The 27,885-nt window shown below is 44.2% G+C and overlaps 1 protein-coding gene across 1 annotated transcript in view; it reads left to right on the top strand.

Moving 5' to 3' along the window:
* maml3 (mastermind-like transcriptional coactivator 3) overlaps positions 1 to 27,885 on the top strand; it is a 126,035-nt gene that overhangs the window by 47,561 nt on the left and 50,589 nt on the right. Inside the window, exons 2-3 of the mRNA XM_075463499.1 lie at positions 11,846 to 12,586; positions 14,260 to 15,198. Of these exons, the coding sequence (XP_075319614.1) occupies positions 11,846 to 12,586; positions 14,260 to 15,198 (1,680 nt within the window). The remainder of the gene's footprint in view (positions 1 to 11,845; positions 12,587 to 14,259; positions 15,199 to 27,885) is intronic.

The following is a 27,885-nucleotide window of genomic DNA, read 5'->3' as shown; positions in this document are numbered from 1 at the left end:
CTTTCTTTGGTGTGTAGTTCAGCTCATAGCTGCTGGCTGAGCCCATGTTGTTGAGTATGTGAGGGAGGGGGAGGAAAAAGAGATGGGGAGGGAGGGAGGGAAAGGAAGAAGAGAAAGAGAGTGATGGAGAGAAAAGAGAGGGGGTGGATCTGTTGATTTACTAAAGACTCAAACAAGACCATTCTCCACTCCCACACACCCACTCGCACTTCCTCCTTCTCCTCTCCTCACCTCTCTCTTTCCCTCTCCCTCCGTCCTCCCCACTTCACCCCTCCCCTCCCCTCCCTTCCCCACCCACCCCACCCCCTCCTGGCGTGATGGTACAGCTCCAGAAACAGGAAGGAGCCGCAGCTCTATAAATAGAGAGGAGCTGCTCGGCCAGGAACCACACACAAACACACACACTGTTTCCCCTCTCTCATCCCCTCATTTTCTCTCTACTCGCCTTCTTTCGTACTTACTTTATCTCATAAATGTACACACTCCGAAAAACACACACAGATGCTCGCTTACCCCCCTCCCTGTCTCTCTCTCCAACACACACACACACACATACACACACACAGTCCTTGACTTGGAAGATAATTAGCCGTGCGTTTAATGCTAATGGTTTGTAAAAGTGTCTTGTTAACACACGCTGCTCCTCAGCCTTTCCCATTTTTTTTTTTCTTCCTCCACTCCTGCCCCCTCTAACACAAACACACACACATATTAAAGTCTCTGTTATTGAGTCAAGGGGGGTCGGGATGGAGGAGTTGGGGTAGGGGTGGGGGTGGGGGGGCAGTGATGGTTCTCTAGCCACCAGCTTTTTATGTCAGGTCAGCAGGTTTGAAACTGCTGATGACACACGTACACACTGGCACTCTTCTCTTTCTTACTGCGCATGTGCGCGCGCACACACACACACACACACACACACACACAGAGCACATAGGACAAACAAGAAAAGGCTGCTTATTGAGTGTGTATAAGCCATAATGTTGCTCAGAGTAAATGAGGCTAAAAGTATGCTGCTGAATAGTTTTATTTGGCTAAAGGAGAGAGAGACACTTGCACTTACAACAGCAAAATATTAAAACCAGTGGAGGATAAACTGGACTTATTTGCAGAATGGTAAAAGAAAAGTGTTTTTGTTTAGAGGATTAGAAATGTGTGGGTATTGGAGTCAGGCGTGTACAGGCCTCCTGTGTACAGGAGGCAGACTGGCAGGCGCTTTCTCACACATACACCCTTCTCTGGGACGGCAGCCAAATGTTTCTTTTGTTTGCACCTTCCTCTTGTCACTTGGAGTTTTCTGTCCTTCGCTCACACAGACTCTTTGTTTTTGTGTTTTTTGTTCATTTATTGCTCAGTTTTAAGGGATCAGGTCAGTAGAAGCCAGAACTTTGCGTCTGAAAAGGTTAATATTCAGGAGGAAAAGTTTATGGGTTTTTGCAGCGTACAGGCAGCAATATGGAGGACTTTACAGGCTCGATATTTTGTCTGATAAGATTCTCAAAGCCTTTTTAAAATAAAATAAAAAATGCTGATTTACTACTTTGTATTTATGAGAATAAATGGTAGCTGTTTTCCTCAGTTTACAGAAGGGGAAATTTAAGTTAACTGACATGCTAACCAAACAGAGTCGAGAGCATGTAATTACCTGCCATTGCTCGGCAGTATATCAATAAGTTACCAGACAGTTCAGTACAAAATCTGACACTATCTGTATGTATTTATGTAATTCTTCTCACTCATGGTGGAGATCTGCTCCCACCTTTTCCTCTTCGTAGGCGACAAGGTGAGCTGCAAACTTTCAGAGTTAAGGCTGCGATTATGCTCGCTGCATAAATGTAAATACGAATCGTGACGTCAACTACGGTGCCACAACCGTTGCCGGTGCTTCAGGCATGCTGGACTCTCTGCAGTTTTCTTCCTGAACAGTAGGTGCTGCCACTGAGACGGTGGCACCCCAACACCGCGCAGATCAGAAGTTTCAGAAGAAGTGCTACAGGAAGTGTTACGTGCATAACAAAAAAACCTAACTGCACAGTTTCAACTTCTCCGAGCAGTTTTTGATGTTTTTTAACACCTGCAGTTGTTGTACCTTCTTGGGTTTTGATGGGTCGCACAGATGCCTGCAGGGTCGGACGGGCTCCCAACACCCATCATGCAGCGTACCCACGACCGGCCCAAACCGACACCACTTTGTCACAAGCTTAAACAACTGTCAAACAATTGAGCTGCCAGCAAATTGGTACCATGTCTAGTTGCAAATCGAACAACTTCACAGCTGTGTCCATTTGCATGTGCTGTGCTGCACGTTATCCCTGACTTCTTCTTTTTCTGTTATTTTTTGGTTCAAAGCCCAGAGTCCTGAGCCAGTTTGAGTCCAGCCGAACATAGAGATGCACCCGCATTATCTGGGTGTGGTAGTCCAGTTTGAAGAAGCTCGATTTCATGCCATTTTGGTCAGACTAACGTGTGTTTACATGCATTTAAAAAGCCCAGTTTTGGTCTGACTTACATGATAATTAGTTTTTTTCTCGTGTCTTTTAACTTTTGATCAAATGAAAACAGTTTTATTAGCATTTCAGTCTTGTTGAAATGCAGAATGTGAGAGCAAACAGCTGACAGTGGAAATCCTTTCTGTTTTATAGTATCATTATTGATATTTTAAGAGTAAATACTCGTAGTTATACATTGAATATGTATTTTAAATGTGTACACTTTATGGGCCTGATCACATTGGGCCTGCATTTGGGATTTAATGACATTTAGTTGTATAAATCACAAACCAACCGAATACCATCAGAACACTTTCTGGGCTGAAACACGGAGAGCTGGGGAAGGAGAAACAGCTCGTTTCTTTTCTTACTTTCATGCAGCTCAACGCGAATTTATGAGATGATTATCATTTCTTATGTCGTATTACTGTAATTGTTGCACATCAGACTTTTAAGGACCTTCACTCACATTCTCTCAAATGAAAATGATCCAAAACGAGGTGCTTTTTAGGTCAGACCGAGTCACAGATGCAGTGTGTCGGGATTATTTACATAAAAGCCCTCACGCCTGGTCTCAGTGACTTGCTCAAGGACTCTTCAGCAGGATGGATGTTTGCTGACGTGTGCTTGAACCGGTGTCCTTGAGTTGAAGGACAGACTTTGATTCATTCACCCTCTTCTTTTCATCCAGAGTACTTCAGCCGAAAGGCGGTAAAACAACTGAATGTCTCATTAAGTTCACAGAGATTGCGCACAGATGGAGAAGTTTTAAAACTAATGATACGTTCTCAGTGTTGCTGCAAGTCAGAAGATCACATGGTCACATGCCAGAAAATGCTTGAAGGGATTGTGAGCTTCACTAGCAAACGCTGATTTCTGAGCAGCAGCTGGTCCTCGTTTCTTTAAAAAAAACGAGCCACTGACAACGTTTTTATGTAGAGTCACTTTTGAATATAACAAAACAGAAAGAAATGAGCATCACTCGACAGGTAGAGTGTGCTGCAGCCTGTGTGGAAACACTCAAGGTTCATCCAACGAGCAAGAAAGCAGGCAAAGAGTGTGGTTTTTCAGACATGAGCAGTAACTTTTAGTGTTAGACGTCCATGACTAAACAACAACATTTTTTAAACAGGTTGGATATTTAATATTTCTTTCAACCAGCGTTGACAAACCATCACTGCCATCACGCATGCGCTCTTACACACACACACACACAAAGCAGCAAACACGTTTACTTATTAAAGACTGTTTGATCTAATTGACTCATTTCACAGTCTACTGAGTCAGACCAAGAACAGCAACACATACACAGACGCACACAAAGTGCGCTACGTACTTGGCCTCAGCAGGGAAGTCCAATGAAATTTAGATTATGACTGATATCTGCGTGCCTGTCTGCTTGTTAGGTGTAAGATTAAAATGGACGCAGGATTTTGATTGGATGTTGGTGCTTTGCTGATGAAATATAAATACCCACTTGAACATTCTCGCTTCACATAGAATAATTCATCTCGAGAGCCTCAGTTTACACAAACTTCTCTGGGGTTTGTTTACAGCTGAGCTCTACGTCTTTCACTTCAAGGCTGATTCTGTCATGTTGGCTGATGGGTTCGCTAAATCTATCTCAGTAAAGTCTGCGCATTCGGGTTTAAGATTTGGTAGTTTTGGAGCACTGAACTACTACAACAAAGCAAGCTTAAGCTCTTAAGTTTTGAAGTGTAATCAAACTCCAGCTCCAAACGACTGGTGTAAACACAACACACGGGTGAACACTAGAGGAGTGCGTTGACTTTTGAACGAACATTCCCGGGCCTGAAACTGCCCTGGACCGCCCAGGGGTTCACAGCTCCAGCCGTGCACCACACCATTTCTGCTCGCTATGCTTCTGACAGTCCGTTGTACAGCGTGACAGCCAATTCAGACGCAGGGCTGCACGTGTGCAGGGCTCAAACGGAGAGTTGTTTTATTCACCTGTAGGGGGAGCCAAAGAGCAAAACAACAGAAACTACAGCTAATTTTCTTTTGCGAGACTGTTAAGTTGTTATTTGGAGATTTCAGGTCAACTACCAAAGTTGTAGAGAAGTTGTAACTTCTTAAACTTGACTATTCCGGTTGTTCATCTCTATCTGAATACAGTGCAAGGGGGTTTACCTTTAACTCCTAACTTGTTTCTTTGCATGCTCGTACTTACCAAATAGAGGCGGAAAATAGACGAGTTTGCCTTGAAACTACCTGCTAGAGTCACAAAATCAGAGGACTGAACCATGCTCTTTGACCTCTTTGACTACTTCTGCTGCTATTTCAGATACATAATAACTTTATATCTTGCAAAGAAAGCAGTGAGGTGCAACAAAGGCACAATAGTGTCAGTCCTGGACTTGTTAGATGAGAGAAATGATGCCCCGAGTTTGAATGCCATCATGTCAGAAATAATGATTATGAGTTTTGATGCGTATTGAAAAATGCTGGATTACCGTTTGATGTTTAAGGAAAAGCTTAAATAGATTAAAAAGATACACAAAGTATTCAAATAATGACTTGTCCCTCAATTGACATGGCAACCATCAACATTTTGAAGCATTTGGGTCAGGCCTTGCATACAGTGGGGTATGTTTGTTTGTATTTGGAAAACGGAACGAGAATTCCCTCCAATTTCTGCCAAAATATCTCAGAAGTAATGGGTGCTTCAATGAGAGTCCACACAGAAAAAGTCCCCAGTCAAAATTCAACGGGGGGAGGCTTGTTTCTGTAAGGAAACGATGCGTCCACTAAAATACCTCGTTAGAAATCATGAAGTGTAGCAAGAGACCAGAAATATTCCAGTTTTTTTTGCAGCAGCGGTGGCTAAATTCAGTTAAAGAAATAATCAATTTTGACAACCTGCAGCTCTGACTTTAGATAATGAGATGTGAAATGCTGATATCATTTATCCTGGCACAGTAACAGTTGGAGCTAACTGACTTTTCCCAAATTACTGGATCCCGAAGTTCCCGCTCACAAATACAAGGTTAATGGGCCCAAAATATCGATTTGATGATCACAGAAGTCAAACCTTCTGTGTTCATGCACTCGGTTAGATGATGTTTTTATGAAATAATTATGAATAATAGATGTCACCTGCTTGTTATAACACCATTTGGACCTTGGTATGTTTAATTAGTTGAGACAACTTATCACCTTCAGTCAAAAGAAGAGAAAAAAAAAAGTAAAATGGAGCAAAAAGGAGTGAAAAGCACCGAGGTAAAAGGATGGAAAGAGGGTTTGTGGAAAGGCTCCAAAAAGCTGTTTCTGCCTTGCTTTTGATCAAGTTTATGTCTTTAAGCTAGCCTGGCTGACGCATCCACAATCTCGATGAGATGGTGGTCTGGGAACTAGGTGTGCATTTTCTCGTATTTGAGGCGTGGTTTACGAATGCCTAGAGCCGTTTATTGGGCGCTACGAATGTCTATCAAATGGCGTCTGGTTCTTCCCATGCTGCTTTGCGCGCGATTCATAGCCAATTGTATCACTTATACCATATGACGACAGAAATTCGACAAGGAAGAAGAAGGAAAAAAAGTAAAATAAAAGTAAACTTGCGCTCTAAGCTACTTAAAGTGATGGTTCGGAGTAGATTCACCCTGGGGTCATTTGAACCGTGACATCCAGCCAAGTTTTTCCGATATTGGTTGAACATCAGCTGAGTTACTGAGTTATTCCAAATAGCTTAGTACAAGCGCTAATGGACCCTGGCAGTATCTCCAAAATTACCACACTAAAATCACATGCCATGACACCAAACTTCTACAGTAGTACAAATATGGTCTGTACTCACAAAACGATGCATTTGGAAGTTTGTACATAGTCCATGAGTTTATTATTATCAACACAAGCCTAATAGCTTCTCTGCTGCTAAAGCTGCGTCGACGTCACTTCCTTGATCTGGGAGCTTCAAAGTAAGATGAGGGTTGATCTACTACTGTAGACAACAAAGTATATGCTATATTCTACATGAATTTTTATGTTGTAGAGTTGTGAATTTATTTTATCAATGGAGAAATTGAGCAGCCTTGCAGCCCCCGTTCTGTGATTGGTTCCCAAACTCAGGCAAAAATAAGGGCGGTCGTTTCCAGGCTGACTTTGCAGTGAGAATTAAATCGAGCGCAAAGCAGCATGGGAATTCCCAGGCTATCTTTAAGCAGGACAGGGGTCATTTTACTGACTAATATTAGATTTTTGACCATTATCCTGAGAGGATTATCATTTAGTTTGCAGTTACGAATAAAAAAAACAAAACAAGCATTGACGTGTTTCTTTGGTGTTGAGACTTGAGATCGATCTGATGCTCAACATCTCAAGAGAGCGAAGCAGAGGAAAGGGTGCAGAGAGGTAGATGAGAAGGGAAGAGAAGGCAGGTTGTTGGAGAGTGAGTAAGTGAGTGAGAGAAGGAGGAAGAGGAGGAAGAGGAGGATGCTGCTACACACAAAGCACCAGAGCAGCAGGTTGCTATAACAACAGCACCTTAGTGGTTCCATCTCTCTTCTCTCCCTCCTCCACTCTGATCACCCTCTCATCGTTTGCTCCCTGCTGTCATTTGGCGCGCTATGCCTCTCCATCAAGCCACCTAACCCCCTCCCCCCCAACGGCAACTCCATGTCTCCTCTGCTTCACCCTCTCCCCTCCTCATCTCCACGTTCCGGTCGCTTTTTCACTCAAAGGAAAAAGACCATCTGCCGACAAATAAATCCCCTCTTCCTCCTCACGAGCATGTCTCGCTGTTTCACCTTTGTCTCTGCGCGTCTTTGTCGCTCTCGGTGTGTTGTGGTAGCAGGCAGAGGAGCAGTCAGCAGGTGTTTATGTCAAAGAATACACGGAGAGACGCAGGAGGGGAAACGAGAGGCGCTCGCTCCTGTCTTTGCTCTTTTACATCTCCGCTCTTTGTCACTGCGATGGTCTTTTTCCTTTCTAGCTCTTGCTAAGCACTCCAGCTTGATTAAACTACTTCAGAATTCCTTGTCTTTGACTCAGGTTTTTTTTTCCCCAGCTCTTATTCTTTCTCATACGGGCAAACATTCATTCTTCTCAAAGGTACTTCATTGTCAAACGAGTGAAAATATTGCCAGAGTATGTTTGCAGCGCTTGACAGGTTTATTACTGTAATTCAGAGGTGTAATTAGGTTCCTAATGTGCTTAAAAAACATAAAGGATTAATTAGCTAAAGTTGTGGTAGCTGACAGTTTTGTCACCCATCCCTCAGGCTGTGGCATCCTGACTCACCCAGAACCACAATCCTCCGGTCTTTTTCCACTTTGCCCGGACTCATTTTTATTTGTTTCTGTCTCTACGTGGAGAATTTTATCGTGAAGGTTAAATGGATAATGTTTATAGGTGGGTGTGTATTCAAAACCTGTGTGAGTGTGTGCATGCATCTGTGTGGGAGGGTGCCACAGTTCACACCACCTGGATAATTATGGGAGTTTTTATAGGTGGGTTTTGAAAGGCGAGTCTGTTATTATCAACGTGAGTCACTGGCATTTAGGGAAAGCCTGTAACACACGCGCACACTCATGTATGCACGCACGTATGCTAACCTGCATACACGAGACCTGAATTATTTAAACCCATTGATTATAGGACCACACACACACACACACACACACACACACACACACACACAGAGTTGCCTGTCGTGGCAGTGGCGATGTGTGTTTTCTCATGTTCTGGCCCTTTAACGGCTGCACCAGCACAGGAGTTCAAGCCACACACACACAGGAGTTTTGGCTGCCAATACTAATAATGTTTATCATTTCATAAAGATAATTAGGCTGACTGTCAGTTATGGTGGAGAGCACAGGAGGCAGCCTCCCCTACAGCACCACCCCACACTCGAAGCACACATTCACACTCCAGTAAACCAAGAAAATTAAAATAAAAAGCAGATTTTTTTTGTGCTTTGTTGTGTTGTGTTGTGGTGTGTGTGTGTGTGTGTGTGTGTCTGCTAGCTTGAACGGGTCCACCTTCAGGTCAGAATACAATCTGAATATATTCTGTCTGTTGTTCCATCTGAATAACAAAGAGCTAAGTGTGCATTTGCACACGTACCTGTGTTCCTTTGTGCGAGTGCGTGTGTGTGTTTGACTCTTTCACATGTGACAGTGGAGAGTGTGGATTTTACAAAATATGCTACTGCTTCGGAGCTCTTTCTTTTCCAGCTGGCTGTTTGAAGTGTAGATGTGTCGGATGCATGTGACTGGCAAATGGCTCCCATCATTGTGCATTAGCGAGGCTTTTCTTTCTGTTTTTGTTTGTACGCGTGCATGGTTTGACGGAATAAAAGGACGGTTTTCCATTGTCTCTTGTCAGTTTAGTCACATTTACATTACCACAACCTTAATGCAAAGCAATGTGACAGCTTGGCGCCACATTAGATTTATTCTTTTAACATATCAGAAGATAGTAAGTAAAATACATCTGCATAAATGCGTCTTTCAAGGGCTTCAGTGGCTTCTAAGGTCATATTTTTCCTAAAAACATCATGTTTTTGTTTGAATCTTAAACTTTGGCCTGGATTCGGGTGTGAGCATAAAATTCGAGCCCTGGGAACCTTTCATAAATGAGGTCCCTGCTTCCCATTTGTCATTTTAATAGCATTTGCTGCTTCCTTGCCAACTTCATTAGGGGCAAAATTGAGAGTGAGAGTTTATTAAATTGCACAGACACTCAGATTAAATTTATTTTTTGCGCGTTTTCATTGTTTAGGTCACTGTGTGTCTGCTTTTATTGTTGTTACTCTAAAAAATGCACCAACAGAGCAGCCCGATACTTTTCCGTAACAGAGACGGCAACATTAATGGGTCAAACTTGCATGCAGTCACTTTAACAGACAGACACACGCTAATGTTAATTTAGCATGAAATGCTCTTCATATGAATCTGTCCAGATCATCATCAAATGAATAAAAGTCCAATCCAAACTTTATTGGCCGCAGCGCTTTTCATAGCATTTAGGAGAACAGATCCCGGTAAAGAGAACAATTACAAGCACTAAGGTTTTTTTGGGGGCTGGGGAGCGTTCTGATGGGCTTTATACCTTCATGAGTTATTTCTTTGACTGCATTTGCATCTCAGATGGAAACTCTGAGGTGATCTATCATCCAGCAGACACAAAATTAGTTTAATTTTTTAAAAACTATTGTTTGTACGGGTGTTTTATATTTTTTGTGATGGTGGGTTCAGTCATACTTACTACACTCCTAAGTCATCATTGGTCCAAGACCTCGATAAAATGATGGTTACCCGTAGTTCCTTGAGTGCTTAGACCAGGGAAGTCCACATGTGGTCCTCGAGGGCCGCTGTCCTGCAGGTTTTAGATGCTTCCCTGCTCCAACACATCTGAATCAGATCAATGCATCATCAGCAGGCTGCTGCAGAACTTCACAATTTTTTGAAGAGATCCATTTATTCTGAATCAGGTGTGTTGAAGCAGGGAAACGTCTAAAGCCTGCAGGACTGCGGCCCTCGAGGGCCGACTTTGGACATCCCCGGCTTAGACAAAGAAGAGATGGAGCCTCCTCCACTAAGTATAAGAACCATGAGAAAGTTCTAGATACATAGATGATGCATACACAGAGAAAAACATGCACATGCCTTTTCCTGCACGTTGACTACTCCTTATAAAGAAGAATGTGTTGAAAATGCGTGCACCTCCTGCATTCTTTAGACCGTGTGCATGTATGTTTTAAGAGCAATTCAAGCTAATATGATGAAGTGGAAATGGAAAAAAGATTAGAGAATTTAGGATAAAAACCAGCTTCAGGCCATTAAAGAAAACAGCTGACAACAATTTCAACAGTTCAACAGCAGGAGTTTCCTGTCCTCCCACTGCAGCCATGATTCTGTCCCTGTGTGAGCTGTCTCTAGTTTGTTACCCAGACGTTTCTTTTCCTAAGTCAATTTTCTTTTGTTTCTTCTTTCTGTTCATCAGTTTTTGTTTTGTTCATGCTTCAAGAGCACCAGATAAAACAAATAGCTTTCCTCTATTTCAGTGATGAATGTACCGGTTAGATATTTGGTCAAATTGTGCTTCTTCTTCACTGTTGCTTTCATAATTGTGCCAGCAATGCTTTTTATTCATGAAGAATTCATTAAGAGAGTATCTGAATCCATTGATGACTAAAAACAGGAGTGGAAATCAGGCTTGTAAGCACGTGTGTAGGCACAGCTTTATAAATCTGGCTAAACAAACACGTTTCTGCTTCTGTGTGAAGCTGCAGTTTTAGCCATGAAGCTAGAGAAACTTTTACAAATCTTGTCCCTGATGTTTTTTTAGTTTTTTTTTTTTTAGGGTCGGCTGTTTTTAATATAGGTGCTATAAAAACATTACGAGTGAGAGGCTTTGTTCAGCAAGCTGAAACGTGACAAAAAGTGATATTTTTAACTGGTTCCCTATGTTTCACACAACCACAACATGCTGAAGGCTGACATCAGTTGTTACTGTGACGTGGTGTTGATTGTGCTGTGCAGCTTCTCTGTGGTAGGCATGTCTGAAAGAACCTGTGGGGAACATCATTGTCTGAACAGCAGACTGATGAAGTAATGTTGTGTCCAGTGTTTGAAAAGACCTCTGCTTTGTGTCTAATGTAGATATCATGTTGTATTGCTTAACTTTTCTTTGGTGTTGGTGTCATCTCGGTCTCTCTTGTCATGTCTGAGGTTCTGTTTACCGTCCGTCCGTGCTGCCTCTTCTCCCGCCTCCAGGTCTGTGGCGGTGATTACTTTAACTACCAGCCAGCGTTTGTTAGCACCCCATCGTTAACTCGTCTGTGCGACGGCCGAGCTGGTGAGACAGTAAAGTTCAGGGGACGCTGTAGCAACTGCCCCGCAGTAAGTCTAAGAACGGGTTGTGGATTTTGAAGGAGCAGCTCATCTGCTCATTGGCTGACGCTAATGACGGGGAGATTACTACAGCTGTCGCTTTGATCTGTCCATTTAGCCGAAGAAAACCATGTGTATAGCCTTTTGGGATTGCACACTGACTTAGCTTCTTCTCGTGTTTAGCCTTTTAGTGTGTGTGTGTGTGTGTGTGTGTGTGTGTGTGCGTAGTGCAGAGGCTGTACTGTAGGAACTCATTGCTGTGGTCAGTATTCAGTCAGATTGACTCCAGACTGAAAATACAATTGATTTGTCTTTTCAGCACACTTCTTGCTTTCTCATGACAATTCCTGGTGTTAAGAGGGAGCAGCCTGTTGCCTTATTGATTTGTATCTCATGTTGTTCCATTATTAGCACCCTGAAGACCACAGAAAAGCTCCCATTGCTAGCATGTCTCGTCTCTGTTGGGCTCCGGCTTTAACGTCTCTTTTTCACCCTGCTTTTTTACAGCTCCAGGAGACTGTGAAGAGGAAACTGGACAGCGCACGATCACCTCTGAATGGAGACCAAAACGGCATCTGCGACGGAGGCAGCTACTCGCCGACTACCAAACGGGTACGGAAGGAGGGCTCCAGTGGTTTGGATTCATTAACAGGCCTCCCTAATAACAATAGCAACAATGTGCCGCCCATTTCTCCACTGCATCACCAAATGGACATTAAACCCCTGCTCAGCGGGCCCAACACTTCTACTGGAAACAACACTACAAACAGCAACGGCACGCATTCAGGCCGGACATCAGATGAGCTGGGAAAGAATGGTGGCAGCCATCTCCCAGATATGAAGCTGAATGGCTCGCTGGACCTGGAGGACAGCTTCGGCCTCCTAAAGGACCTGAAACAGGAGCCACTGGATGACGGGGGAGGGATGGAGTCCTCCGATCCCCAGTCTCTGTCCAATCAGAACAAACTGTTCTCTGACATCAACCTCAATGACCAGGAGTGGCAGGAGCTGATCGATGAGCTGGCCAACACTGTGCCAGAGGATGATATGCACGACCTCTTTAATGAAGACTTTGAGGACAAGAAAGAGGCAGAGTTTGGAAGGCCGGCGAACAATCAGACACCTGGCCCACAGGAAGCAGGCGGGAATACGACGGCATCCGGAGGAGGGGCGGCGTCGACGGCACCGTTACCTCCTCCTCCTCAGCCTCCACAGGGAGTCCCACAAGTTCCCATTGGTTCACCACAGGTCAGTATTAACAGCTTGATATTGTGTTGCACACCCATGACCAGCTTAGGTGCCACAAAAAACACTTTAAAGTGAAAACCAGCATTCCCAACATTGGTCCTTAAATGATGGGAAGTGGTGTAAACACACAGTGCACATATGTCCATTCGTACATTGAGGATGTCATCTTTTACCCTCAAACAATAATGCTCAAAGATCAAGAGCATCTTGTTATCATTGTTATCGTTTTTAGTGCATTAGCTTCACTCGCCACTTCCTGAATAGCCCAACCATGTCTGGCTTTGGTGTAGAAAAGGCGAGATGGTACCAAGAGCAAGATTGTTTTTTCAGAAGAGACTAATTAAAAGCAACACCGTTAAAACACCTCAGTGGTGTTTGGAAAAAGCAAGAGTTGCTGCTTTCTACGTTAACTACCCTTTTTAACAATTTGATAGAGTTTTCTGAGGTCTTATTGAGATGTATGAGACAGGCTTTGGTCAAAACACCTGTTGGTTTAAGCACAGTTGCTGACGGCACTCAGTTTGGAGAGGTGGAGACTGAGCGAGGGCTCAACTCCGCCCCTCTGGTGAGGTCAGCAGCTACGCTATTGCCTTCAAGAACAGAACGATTAAACTAGAAAGCATTCAATTAACAAAGAGATGGGGTAACAATAATGTTGATTAAAATTAAAGGGGAACTCCGGGGCATTTGAAGCGCAATCCCACGTGGTGGCTAAGGGGCAAGTGCTAACCCTTCCACGTAAAACAACAACTTGCACACTGCAGAAACGTCACACCACTTTATAAACCATCCGACAATAAAGTCACAAGCCTTACCATCAAAACCATATGCATGGTTCTCACATTACTGGCATGGGGACGTTACAAAACAACTTTATAAACAGCATGTCACTTACCTCTTGTCGGTATGCGCGCGCATGTGAAAGCCCAAAAGAGTCAATGGACGATACTCCCAAATACAAAGCAGGAAGGGTTAGCACTTGCCCCTTAGCCACCACGTATTAGCCTCGCATGACAGGCTGCGCAAACAGCGCAATCGCCGCACAGGGAGCGCCGATTTGCACCGGTCTGTGTCCTACTGTCAGTATTTGACAACCTCTAGCAATGGGATTGCGCTTCAAATGCCCCGGAGTTCCCCTTTAACAGCAAAAACTCCTTAAAAGTTGGTGTACCTTATCTTCATTTGCTATGCTGTTATCTACTGCTAAAGAAAAAAATAAATGGATAAATAAACCATGAGGAATTATTTATCAGATACTGGCTCAGTTTCCTCAGTAGTTGCTGCACATACACAGTCTTTAGCTAACTCATGGAGTTTATCCACTGGGCTCTGATATCCTCTGAGGCTGCTGCTCGATGGGAGATGCATGCTCCTCAGTGCAGCTGACAGCAGAACATTTCCACCAGAAGCTGGCTTCATCCTTCCAGCAGGATGGATGTGAGTGGGCGGGGCTTAGCAGAGGAGTGATATCAATTTTAAATGAAAATCGAATTGGCTAAAAGAAGAAATTTACAACAAAGGTGCACTAAAATTAAATGTCATAATTGTGTTTTTGAGTTTTTACACTTATACATACGCCCCAATTTTAGTTCCTAAGAACAGAAAAAAGTTGTTTTCCCATAATATGTCCTCTTTAAACTGTTTTTTTTGTGTGCCTCCCCTTCTCTCCTCAGGTGCGACCATCATCATCAGGCCCTCAGTTTGCAACCACTGCCAATGGAACCCCTCCACAACAACCTCTACAGCAGTCTCCAGCCGTTGCTATGGCATCAGGTTCACCATTGCACAACTGTGTCGCTCGCTCGCCTCAGACTCCAACCCAGGCTCAGACGCAAGCAGTGTCCAGGCCTGGGAATGGATACATGATGAACCCAGGCCCAGGGGTCAGTCAGGCCGGCACAGCACCTGGAGCAGCTGGCGTTGCCTCTGGGGGTCAGCCTGTTGGGCCAGTGACACCCGAACTTTCTCCAGCGGAGCAGCTAAAAGCAATGGCCCAGCAGCATGCTAAACTGCTGCAGCAGAAGCAGCAGCACCAACAAGCAGCTAACTGGTCTCCAGCAGGTGCTCCAACCAGTCCCTACAACTCTGGTCCCTTTAACCAAGACAAACCCAACAGCCCCATGATGTATCCACCGCAAGCCTTTAACACACCACAGGGCCCTCTAGTGGCTGGAATGGCGCCCAACAATGGGCCTAAAGCCCCCATGAACAACTACCTCCCTCACAACCATATGGGCATGATGGGCCAGCAGCAGCCAAACAGCATAAACCAGAACGCCCTCTCCAAACAGCAGCAGCAGCAGCAAACAGCAGCCATGTTGTCCTACAACAACACCAAACCACTGAGTCACTTCAGTGGCAGCGGGGTGGATCACATGGGTCAGAGGATGACTCCGCCCATGGGAGGGAACGGTCAGGTCAAGAACCCGATGATGCCACCTTACATGGGCGGTGCGGGAGGTGGCGGCCAAGTGGTGGGTCCAGGCCAGACGCAGGGACCGATCCCGGGTCAGACAGCCCACCTGAGTGAGGAGCAGAAGAGGATGATGATTATGAAGCAGAAAGGGTTGAGCCAGAACATGACCTACAGCACCATGCAGCCTCATGGACAGGTAAGGGAGCTCTTTATTATCGTGTCAGTGTTATGTACGATGTAGCTGAGGTGTCGTTGGTCCAGTTGGATTTTCATTAATCGGGAGAAAGTTGTCCTTCAGCTGTATGTTGTCTGCTTAGGGAAGGGTTCAGTCTATGTCTTTTGGAGGAAAAAGAGTTAACATGCAACTTCATGCTTGAATAGATCATTAGAAACACTGGCTCTGCCACATGAGGATTTAAAAAAAATGTGCATGGAATCCATTTAACACACAATGCCCAGTGGTTTAGAAGTTAAATTAGGGGCTAAAATTATTTGAGCAGTTGCTTGGGACAGATTTGAGAATACTCTTTAACAAAAATCTTCCTGAGGTGCACCCAGGGAAGGTAAAATGGCGGTAGTTGCCCCAGCAACAAGCCAGGGCTGAGAATAGGCATTGGAAAATGGCCTGTCGAGAGTGTATTGATGCCTCTGCAACTCTAGCAGCACTGATAGCCTCCTCCCCCAGACACACAAGCTCGTGCACTCACACACCAGGCAAACACCAAAGCTAAACGGCTCCTTAGCTCATATCCCCAATCTGTCACAGCTGACTGATGGCTGAGATTGGACCACTAAGCCAAGCTAGCTGCTGTCATTACCGAAAGCCCACCTCAGGCAGTTTGTTTCCCAGCGACCAACACAGCCCACTCCGAGCGCTCCAGAGGTTCAGCCAGGTGTCAGGTGTCCTTAATAATGCACCGGACGGGGGCTGTTACACTGTGGGTGGACTGTATTTAACAAATAAACACCCACACCAGTGAAACCTCGCTCTGTTGCTCGTTATATTAGAGCCGTTTTGTGATTGTTAAGAGAAACCGTACGCGTTTGCCCGCTGATGATGCACTTGTCCTTCTCACTTTATCTTTCTGGTCTCTGTCCTTCTACTTTTCTTGTGCTGATGATATGGCTACAGTCAGTCAGTCACCTCCTCCTCCCCTTTGGTGATATCTGCGTCTCCTATCCTGCTCCTTCTCCCTCCTCCTTCCTCTCTCCTCCCTCTGTCTCTCTGCCTACCTCTGCCAGAGACACTCAGCACCAATAAAGGAGCAGATTTATTAATATAAGGCCTTTGTGGCTGCTGCCTGGAGGGCTGTGTGTTTGTGTGTGTGTGAGCGAGTGCAACTCTGTATGCATGTATGTTTGAGTGTGTTTCATGGATTTAGGATGGTGGGGGGAGTACAGGGGGAGGGTGGAGAGATTTATTTGAGCGACAGAGGAGAATTGGAGACCCTAAAGAGAAAGGAGAGGCATGTGCAGAAAGGGAAAAAGAGAGGAGAACGGCAAATGCACAAAGCAAAAGATTTATCGTTGAGTGAGGATGGAGCATATTAAAAAGAAAGTCAAGGGCTTGGAAAGAGAAACATAAGTGAGCTATGCAGAGTGGAGTGTTTGATATGCAAAATAGCATCTATTCTACAAGTATTAAGCACCATTTAAAAGTTTGCTTTTAATTAATTGTCACTTACCTCAGTGATGAAAATCAGCTAGAAATTCCACAGATTTCACACATCGGGACCAGTTTACATGCTCAGCTTGTGACAACCGGAGGAGCCTTTTTTTTGTAATCTATCAAAATGCAAACCAAGATGACAGAGGTGGGTCGGACGAGAGGATACCAATAATGCTCCTAGACTAGAAATAGATAAGATTTTGATATTGGAGTTTCATGACCATCTGTGACCAAACTGTTGGCACAGCAGACAAAAAGCAGAAGATGTCGAGATGAGAAATATTGAAAATACTGACCCAGCTCCAATCTGACTGGGATATTGACCAAACGTGCTCTTTATAGAAGAGGCAGATTTATAGAAGTAAAAACGGCAGCTTTTCCCTAACACCTTTTTTAACACCCTAGAAAACTTGTTAACCTACTTCCTAAGGTTAAGGTTTACAAAAAGTAGAGTTTAAACTGCTCCTCGTGTATGAAAACCTCACCTATAATCCTGTTCACACTGATAATTTACTTTCGTAGTCGTTCATCAGCTCTTCAAGCTTCAGCACAATAAGAAACACCTGTGTAACAATCAATAATTCAATCTATTTTAATCTATTTACATTACAGAGTACACATAGAAGAGGCACAGAAGTACAGAGTGCACTTTCAGAAGTAGATTCTTGAAGGAAAAGGAGAAGGAGAAACCTCAGCGCTGGTAGTAATTGGTAGCTTGTTCCACCATCGTGGCACCACAAATGAACAGAACAGTTTGTATCGAGATTGTCTTGTGTGTAGAGTTGATAGTACCAGACAGCCTTTCTGAGAGGAACTCAGTAGTTTAGAAGAAGTATAAGCCTGTATGACTGAGCTCAGATACCCAGAAGTCCCTCTTTGGGCAGCATTTGTGACTTGAGTCAATGGGAAGTGGAGCGACTTGTGTTGTTTTTGGCTGATTAAACACCAAACACATCTGGACCGTCTGTTGGGTTTTCACACACTACAATTAGAGACCCTCTATAAGAGTTTCAGTTGTCGAGGGTCGAGAGAGTTGGGTAGCAGACTCAGTTAGATACAACTGGATTTTTCCTCAAGTGCAAAGCGGCAAATGTTCATCTCTTAAGATCCCAGGTTTTTTTTTTGGGATGATCAATGGCTCAGTCTTAGAGAGGTTTTCGTTGAAGTGTCTAGATTCGTTCATCTGTGTGAATGTGTCACGGACGAACTGTTCTGGTGTCATCTGCTGAGATTGGAATGTACAATTGGACATCATCTGCATAGCAGTGCTACCAGAAGCCATTTGAGTGGATGAACAGGCCCAAGGAGGCGCTGTTCATTGTAAAGAGAAGGGGTCCCAGTACACAGCTTTGGGGCACTCCAATAGAGCAGCATGACGTTTGCTTTACGTGGTTTAAAATTGTGCTGTGGTGTCGCTTAATGCTTGGATGGAAACACAGCTAGTGTTGGTAACTAAGAGCTGTGGTTCAGCATGAATTAAGGGGGTTTTCTGGCGGGCGCTGCATTCCTTTTCCCCAAACCATTCGTGTTTATGCGTTGCGTAGTGTGAGAAAAAGATCGGCCGGGTGATCCTTGTGCTCAGTGCAGTTAAGACGGGTTGAATTGTTTTATTTGGAGGGAATCTGGCTGATTTAAACAAATCACTCATCTCAGACAAATTTCCAGATGTTCAGTGAGATGATCGGCTGCTTGACGTAGGTTCTCATTTTTGTGGGTCAACTCTCTCCAACAGGCTCACATTTTTACCCTATATTCAGCTTCAAGTAGACCTGAAGTGATCACTGTACAGGTGTAGCTCTCGAGCAAGCCTCAACTCCCCGACCTCCTGTCTGGCCCCGATGATATTACGAACCCGTACCATCTTAGCTAATGCAACTCAATGCCATGACCAAGATCATCAATCTAACCACAATCACGGCAATGTCATGGCATCTTCCTGCTTTGAAGGCAGCAGTTAGTCTCAGTTGTGTAAGAGGTAGCAGTGGGTTTACAGAAGCAAGGTTGCCCAAACCCTCACAGCTACAATTATGTTTAATTGTTTTTAACTTAATAGAACAAGGTTTGATTGTAAAAAAAATCAGCAAAGTGTGTAAACTGTCTCAGATTTTTCCATGAAACGGACCATTTCTCATTGTGATGGTAGTCGGTTTTGTTGACGGGTTGCGACACACTTGGCAGGTGTTTGTGTTTAGGTGAAGTGGTCCTGGCTGTGTTTACACTTGGTTTTCTTTGTCTGTGTGTGTGTATGCGTGTGTGTGTTGTCTCACAGGTGGTGCTTAAACATCACTCTCTCGGCTCCATCCTCTCCCCCTCCATTTCTCTGTGTGTGTAGGCTAATCCAGTTAGCAGCTGCTCGGGGAAACTTCAGCCTCGCTCCTCAAAAGCTCGTTAGTCAAGCTTTAATTGTTGCTCGCTCGCTTTGCATATCACCATGACGCTAATTTATGCCCGTTGTCGCGGCTACCGTCGCCACGGTGGTGGATGTCTCAGTGGAAGCAGCAAGTGGGGGAACAACGACGCGTGCGTGAGCCTTTTGAAGACGTTTGTGAGATTGTCTGCATGTGATGGATGATGAGGTCGCCTGTGTGTGTGTGTGTGTGTGTGTGTGTGTGTGTGTGTGTGCAGCTGTATGCGTGCAGCTGTGTGGAGCCGGCAGCTCGTGGGCGGGTCTCTGGGGTTATCTGAGTTATGATTGGATGAGAGCGGATTGACAGGCATTGGGCTCAGAGGAAGGGTTCTGGTGTCACTGATAGATTGAAGCAGGAGTTTGTATGCGTATGTGTGAATGAGCGTGTGTGTGTAGGAAATCATGGTGTCACGCACTGACTGTAATGCACGAAGGAGCTGCTGCTGGGGCTGATAGCCATGTGAGTCACGACAATCAGCCCTACACTACAAATAAACACTCCGAGAAACACCCACTGGCAAAAGCACTCCGATAAAGCCTCTCCCTCTTTCTTTCTTTCTTCTCCACCCCTCTCTTTTCAATATGTAAAGTCTGTTTCATAATCCCCTCCATCTTCTTTCATCTCCTTCTCCGTCCTCTTTTACTGAGGACGCTGACCTCCATCAGGTCTCAGTAGTGCCAAGCAGCCAGTTTCACATCAGGTGCTTCAAATGCGACAGAATAAAACAAAGCCAATGAGTAGGTGGGGCCAGTATTACATGGTTAATTTTCACCCAAATCAGATATATTATAGCATGTTATAATATGCTATGATATACCTGAAGTGTCATATATAAGCAGAACAAAATGCTGTGATGCTATTGAATTAAAAACTCGTAATATGCATGTGCAGCAGGCTGTGCCTACAGCTGTTTGCAGAATCAGAGTGGGTGCAAAGTGGCTGCTGCACCCGCATCCTGAAGGGTTGCCTTCAGGATGAGCCAATATTGCCCAAAGATTTTTTCATATCGGTTGTTGTTCTGTGTCGGGGCTTTTTTTCCCATGAAGAGTTGGTTTAACTGAACTACTTATCTCGCATGAAAAAGATTATGACGCCAACAGTGCTGTCTTGAGACACCCATTGTTTATTTATATTTTTCTTTCGAGCTGCCAGACTTTCTTGCAATGCTCTTGAGCAATAGTTCTCCCGGCTTTCTGAAGGTTTTTGAGAGTTTTTCTTTGGACATTGGCTGTTTTTTCACTCATTTTCAGTCCAATCCTTGTACCCAACCATTTTCAGAGGAACTGGCCACTTAACTCTGACCTATGAATCATTCAAGCATGAAAAAGGCTCCTAACTCAAGGGATGAACCAGTGTTGTGTCGACACATAACAGACAACTTAGCAAAGAAGCCATTTTAAATTGGGTCTTTAGGCACTTTGTTCCCAGCAGCCTGTCACAGAGACACATCATTTGTTCCCATTTCTTTAGTTGCATCGATGAAAAACAGCAAAGATAACACAGTTTGACAGACAGAAAATAGGATTTCTGCAGCAACAAGGTGATTCCCAAAGAGCTGTTAGCTGAAAACTTGGCATATCTCAGCATGGTGTGCAGTGTGTCCTTAAAACATTTGAGGAAACTGGACAAGTGGAGGACAAAAGAAGAAGTGTCAGGCCTAAAGAACTATCTACAGCAGATGAACAGGATCTGAAAGTGATGTCCTTATGAAAGAGGAAAAAATCCAGCAAAGACCTGACACAGGAGCTGAGAGATGCATCTGGACCTTCAGCTGATCCATCTGCTGTTGGCCCAAGCCTCATCAGAAATGGGCTCCATGGAAGGGTGGCTGTCAAGAAGCTGTTCTTAAGGAAGGGAAACAGGGAGAAAAGGCTGAGCTGTGCCAAAGGACACAAGAAGTGGACTGAAAATCAGTGGCAACAGGTCTGATGGAGGGATGAATCCTCCCCAGAGCCCAGAGCTCAACATTACTGAAGCAGTGTGGGATCATCTTGGCAGAGAACGGAACAAAAGGCAGCCGACATCCAAAGAAGAGCTTTGGGGTGTCCTTCAAGAAGCCTGGAGAACTATTCCTGAAGACTCCTTAAAGAAAGGACAGAAAGCTCGTCTGAGAGGGTTCAGGCTGTGTTGGAGGATAAAGGAGCTCAAATATTCACTGTTACATATCGGTTAACAACTCTGCACCTATTTCCTGTTTATTTCTGACAAAAATATAAAGAAGTGAGGAGTGGCTCACTGTAATGTATCTTTATTGCTTCTTCCTGCATATCACTACATGTTGAGGTCTGTTTAAACCTCATGTTGAGATGGAGAGAAGGGAAAAGCTGAGTAGAAGAGACCCAAGGGTCAATCATTTCCCCTCTTTTCCTCCATCTATTTGCAGGAGAAGGAGACATTGCCATCTTTCTCTCACATGCACACATTTAATCTCTTGCTCACTCTGTCACCCCACCCCACCTCCCTCCACACACAAACACAAACAAGTGAATGCTGCTCACTCCTCCATCTCCCTTTCTCTCAGCCACATGTGTTGAGGCTTGAGCTGAGCTGCTCTCAGATCCTATGGAGAGACTCGGGGGATGTGGGTTGGTGTCTCTGGGTGGAGCAGAGGAAGGTGGGGTGGAGGGGGTTGACTGCTGCGTTTCTATGTGTGTGTGCGTGTTTGCTCTCTGGCTCCTCCAAGATGCTTCATGTTAAGACAAACACAGGACAAACGGCTCTCTCTGTGTTCCTGCCGTCCATTTCTCCTCATTTTATTTCACTGCTTCCTCTCCCCTCGCTGTCACCTCTCCTCTTCCTCCCCCCTTCTCCCTCTTTAACCATTCTGCCTCTCCTGTGCTCACAGAGGGCTGTTACTGCTGAGCTCCACTTCACTACTCCCAATCAATAATGTTTGTGCTCTCGTGTGTCATTGTCTGCGTTGTGTGTATTTTACACAGTAAAAACATATGATCGTGAGTTTATTCAACAAAAACATAAATCGAGGTTATTGTGTGCACACAAATATATATATTTGTGTGCGTGATGGAAGAGCATCAGTAGCAGCGGAAGAAAAAAATAAATCCCCAACTCACCTCACACACACACACACACACACACACACACACACACACCACCAAAGGTGTTTGGTTTGCTTTGACCGCAGCAGAAAAAACACTCTGAGACAGACCATGTCCACCTATTCGACACACCCTGGAGGTGTGAATTCAGGCTCGGAGATGAAATATCTAAACTCTCGTCCGCTGCTTTTTCAGAGGAATGTCACCGTACAGCGGAGTGTTTATCACCAGGGAGTGTGTGTCTGTAATCAAGCCTTCTCTAATATTAACCTCATCTGCAGTATTGACCCACAGGCCTCACGGTGGAGAAAACCGTTTGCTGTGTGTGTGTGTGTGTGTGTGTGACTGCGTGTGTGTGCATATGTGAAGGAGAAACCACAGCCAAGCGTGTGCGTGTGTGTGTGTGTGTGTGTGTGTGTGTGTGTGTGTGTGTGTGTGTGTGTGTGTGTGTGTGTGTGTGAGGCGCTGGCGAGGTGACAGCAGTCTGTTTAGTATGCAGCCCTTTGACTGCATTTCCCTTCCTCCCTCACTTTGGCCCACAGACACAGCATAAGAATGACCCCCTTCCTCACCCCTCCTCTCTCACCCCCCCCACACATACACGCACGCACGCGGACACACACACACCACCGTACATACAGAGAAATGCATGCTTGGTTGCTCTACCTCATACACAAACACACACGCACACACATAAACAGAGTGCGCACGCAAAGTGGGAAACGCACGAACGCACGCTCTCCTCACGCCAGCATCTCAAACTTTGGCTGCCGGTAACCATGGCAACCGTTGCCCACAGCACTTTGCAGCACCAAATCAATGGCAACTTCAAGACGGAGGGTAGGCGTGCGCGTGCGGGCGCATACGTGCGGCAGCCTGTCTCTGTCCAAACGTTTCAGGCTGTAAAGCTGCCGTGCTCGTGTGTCGGTGTGATGAATACGACGAGGGGCTCGGCCGCGGACCGCATCAGTGGTGCGCTCAAACCGGACTCGAGCGTAGAATAAACGCAAAGCGAGAGGTCGGTCGCTGTCACGATGTTCGTCCTGTTTGTGTTCATGGCTCAAAATGTGGCCACCATGCCAAGTGACACATTCAAACAGAGACAAATGCGATGGACGACACAGATGTGACCCCGCCCCTGTCCCTAAATTGCACCCATCCACCCAATCTGCTCAGTCAGCTGCCAACACACACACTTACACAAGCTGGCACCAACTAATAACACCACTCACCGCTGTTTGGTGACATGCTTCAGCAGGTATACACACACACACCAAAAGCAACTACTCTTGTAAAGTCATACAGTTCACCCATGTGTGTCTGTCACAGGTCTACCCCTGCCCACCCCCACATCTCTGAGTGATCTGCAGAAAAAGGCATTGGAGGGTTGAAAAAAAACAAGAGAAAGCAGATAGAAGGGGTGCAGGACAGGGGGAGGTGTGTTAAGGCTCTTTGAGGATTAGGTTGAGAATTTTGACTCTGTCTTACTGAGGAGGAAACAGGAGGTGGTGGCGATGGGGGTAGATCGACTTCTTGGAGCAATTTACCTCAAATGGCTCCGACACAGCTAATCCGCTCTTAAAGGAGCCTAATCCAACAGACTTGTACCTGATACCGGGAGAAAGAGGCAGCGGAGTGGCAGGAAGCAGACGGAAAAACTGTGAGAAACTGGAGGGAGGGTGTGTAGAGAGATGTGCCGCATGTATATAATACATTACATCAAAGGGGCCATTTTCAGATCGAAGAAATAACTTAAACTCATGTTGATTTCCTCTACGTGGACAAGCTGGGTCACCATAACTTTAGCACAGATTCAGTCTCCCAGCTGCTGTAGTATTTCTTCTTATTTGGTTCTGGTATACTTTTGAGTTTTATAAGCTTTTAAGTTGCATTTGTGACCAAAAGCCATTCTGTCCCGCTTGAAGAATCATTTTGTTGCGTTCCGACTGTGTGACATCGACATAGTTGACACTTCTGACTGCATCAAGCTGCAGAGAGCAGAAGGTTAGACACAGAAACGTCGTAAAATCGTCTGGTTAAGACAGACTTAACCCCGACTTTCTTTTGTTAATGTAACTTGTAATTTTTTAAGTTTTTTTTAAGTTAGGTTAAAAAAAACAAAAACAGGGAATCACCTTGTAATTTGCATTTCTAACGCAAATACCTGCACAAGTATAAATATGGAAATGAGTTTGCAGTTAAAAGAGGGTTTTTGCAGAGCTTAACAAGCTGTTACACCCGGCTGATTGACAGAAAAACGTGGCTCCAACAAGAAAGCTGTCGGTGGAAACAATGAAAAGGATTATAAAACTCCTCAAGGAGGTAATTCAACTCAAAAGATGATGATTCTTCTCATTCAGTTGTGTCACAGGTTGGAACAGGTTGTAAAAAGGAAACATACAGGTCGACCAAGGAAAGCATCAACGCATCAGGACAGAAAACTCAAAGCAACATGTCTGGAAATAGGAACATGTACAACAAATGAAATGGAAAAATAAAGGGGTGAGGGAAATGTTTTCAAGATGATAATGTATCTTTCCACAGAGCAGAGTGTTCAAATGTTCCTTCAGGGAAGGCGTATGAACTCAATGTCACGGCCAGCAAACAGTTCGGACCTCAATCTGATTGAAAATTCATGGTGGGAAGTGAAAAAATGGTTCATGACAAGGCTCCATCCTGCAAAGCTGATCTGCAGACTGCAACCTGACTTATGTAGAATTTAAGCTGTCAGAAAAAACAGCCGAAAAGTTACTGACCGGGACTTTTTGTTGTTATAAATGAGTTCTTCTTCTTCTTCTTCTTCTTCTTCTTCTTCTTCTTCTTCTTCTTCTTCTTCTTCTTCTTCTTCTTCTTCTTCTTCTTCTTTTTTTTAATTTTGTGGTTGGTTTTCCATCACTCTAAGTGTTTCCAGATTTTTCTCTACTTCATTTGGACATATTTTACAAAGCAAATAGGTTAATCTGCCAAACAAAAGAAAAGCTGACTGTGGCGATTCCATCAATTTTGCCAACTGAATTCAACTTGCGCCTCTGAAACCCTCCTTGTCTGACATGAAGCTGCACCGTGGACTTAAAGGAGAATTCCGGCCATTTTACAAACATATCCCATCTGTTGGAGACCCAGGGAAGTTTGCCAAAGGGAAAACCGCGAGAAATTTTCATGCCCACTGCGCAAAGTTGTCCAATTGCGCTGATTTCCATGAAAGCGGGCTAACTTTGGCAAACTTCCCTGGGTCTTCAACAGATGTGATATGTTTGTAAAATGGCCGGAATTCTCCTTTAACAAAACTGAATTCCAGCCTAAACATCAAATGAAAGCAGGGATTAGGCAACCAAAAGACTAGACCAGACATTGTACCCAGTAATATAGAGTCCTGTGAAATCGTTACACAACTTAACTCTGTTAGATACAACAGAAACATAAAAACTATCGTCTTAGATTATCTACAAACAACGTTTTCCGCTTAAAATCCCCTTGTAATCCTATAACAGGAAGTGGCAGGCATACTCTAATTATTGGGCCATTAGTGTCAGTCTGTACTTTGCTCCTGCATCTTCCACATTTTTCACTGATAAATAGTGATAAATAGACCATTTAGGCTACGAAAATACTAAAATAACAAGAAATTGTGACAAAGTGAAAGAGATCTTCATTAAAAATAATGTTGGTTTAAACACATAAATGAGTTCTGTACAGTTAATCCTCAGCACATTGTTATATCAGTGAATTGTCTTTTACACGAGCATTAATCTGTTTAACAGTTAATTTCAAGTTGAATTTAATTGACACCTAAGTGTCACCATCAAGGACAGATAAGTGGAATCACACAGGCTGTTGTTTCTCTAATATATAATCACTTAAACTCTTCTTTTCATTCATCATTTCATTGTAAATTGAGACCTTTGAGTAAAATCTGCAGCTTTTCTTTGACACATATTGGATTTTCATTCCTTTTCAGTTATTTTTTTGTTTTGTTTGTTTGCTGTCAGATTGGTCTCTTCCTGCCTTTGATGTGGTGTGGGCAGATGTGCAGTTGTTCATAGTCCGATGCTGTGCCGTGCTGCTTTGGTCTTGTGTAACTCTTTAAAGTTTGTTGTCAAAAGCAGCCGATACACAATACAAGGCATTCTTTTCTTTACAATATATAATATAAACTGAGTTATTTCTGCAGGAATGAGAAGATTTTTGTTGTGAAAGAGCTTTTATTTTTAACACGTAAACTGAAGGGGAAGCTGAGCTAACAGCTGCTCAAACCGGGGACACTAGAGTGAATTTTCAGCATCTACAACATCCCAAATGCTATGCTATACAATGCTATCGTGGTTTGAGCGAACACTATATTGTAGCTTTTTATGCTGGATCTTTTGCACCAGAGGTTTATTTACTTCTTTACGTTTTATCGATGGAAGAACATCCACGTTGTTCCTCATTGCAGTACAGTGGCTGCACATAATATCCTCACCAGTAGTTGTTCCAGTATCTTCAAACTGTGATTAAATGTTTTGCGGTTTGGGGCGATGTTTATTATTCATGGTATGTACTCGGTTTCACAGGCAGATGACCCCCACGAAGCTTAAAGGTAAATGTCCAGAGTGCTTAGAAGTTCAAACAAATGGGATCTAAAGGAGTCTTTTGGCAAGAAGTACAAATGAAAAGAATAAACCACATTCCACAAAAAGAGGGTAAGACCCTAGTCCCCAAACCTTAAAGGCTCTAAGGTATGTTTCACTTTTGGAAATCCTTCCAAAGCAGCTGGATTTTTACGATATTCCCAAGATCACGATCACAAGAGAATCCATCTTGCGAGGCTGAAACTGAGCTGTTTTTGGCCAAAACCCAAAAGTTTGGGCTATGGGCGGCTTTTAGACGTAACAACAATCAACAATGGTTGGCTCCTGCTCACTGGCTGGTTCCATGTTGGCTGTGCTTGGTTCTGATGATTGGTTTCATCCAATCAGTGGCTGCTCATCTTTTTTCATACAGCTTTTAGGATGCCTTCTCAGTTAGTTCTGTGCGACAAAACCCGTAAAAGGGTTTCATGAAGCCTGGTGAAGAGACATTGAGTCTTTGTGCCATCGACATCCATCTAAGATCTAACCCTTCTGAAGGATTGTTCACATTGGCAGATATGGGTAAATTCAAAATGGACACTTTGGGAGAAGGGTATTGGCTGATTAAAGACACGAAGGGGGAGAATATACAGTGATGCGAGTGGAAAGAGGGAATATTGAGTTACATTTAAGCAGGGAAATACAGTAAGACCTAGAGAAATAGTCGGCATTGGAAAAAGAGATTTGGATGAGAGCATGGGGAAGATGGACTCATGGATTTTATGTTTTTATAGGTCAGAGAACTGAAAGCTGATTCCAACATGATATGCTCACACAAGAGGGGGAAAACATGTAGAGAAAAAGTGAAGTAACCTAGATACAGTTGTCCAAACAGTTATGAATTGTGACGGCAGCGCAGTCGGAAAGCAGGAGGGACAGAGTAGTGATTGAGGAGATGGAGGATGGAGGTAGCTCTGGTCTCCAATTAGGGCTCTGAGACAGGCTGCAGACTCAGAAGCACACACATGAACACGCACCTGATTCATGCACTTCCTTTTCACTCTTCCTAGAGATTTGTCTCTTGTGTTGGGTTTGTGAGTTTCTGTTTTTAGCATTTATGTTTCCTGTACACTCTGCTTTCATTGCAACCATCTGTACCCTTTTTCTGCACTCACTGTATCTGCAGACATGCAGTTC

The sequence above is a fragment of the Odontesthes bonariensis genome, chromosome 4 (genome assembly GCF_027942865.1).
Source record: "Odontesthes bonariensis isolate fOdoBon6 chromosome 4, fOdoBon6.hap1, whole genome shotgun sequence".
In the NCBI taxonomy this organism is placed as follows: Eukaryota; Metazoa; Chordata; class Actinopteri; order Atheriniformes; family Atherinopsidae; genus Odontesthes; species Odontesthes bonariensis.
Note: the sequence above shows the minus strand (reverse complement) of the source record. Positions and strands in the feature narration are given on the sequence as shown.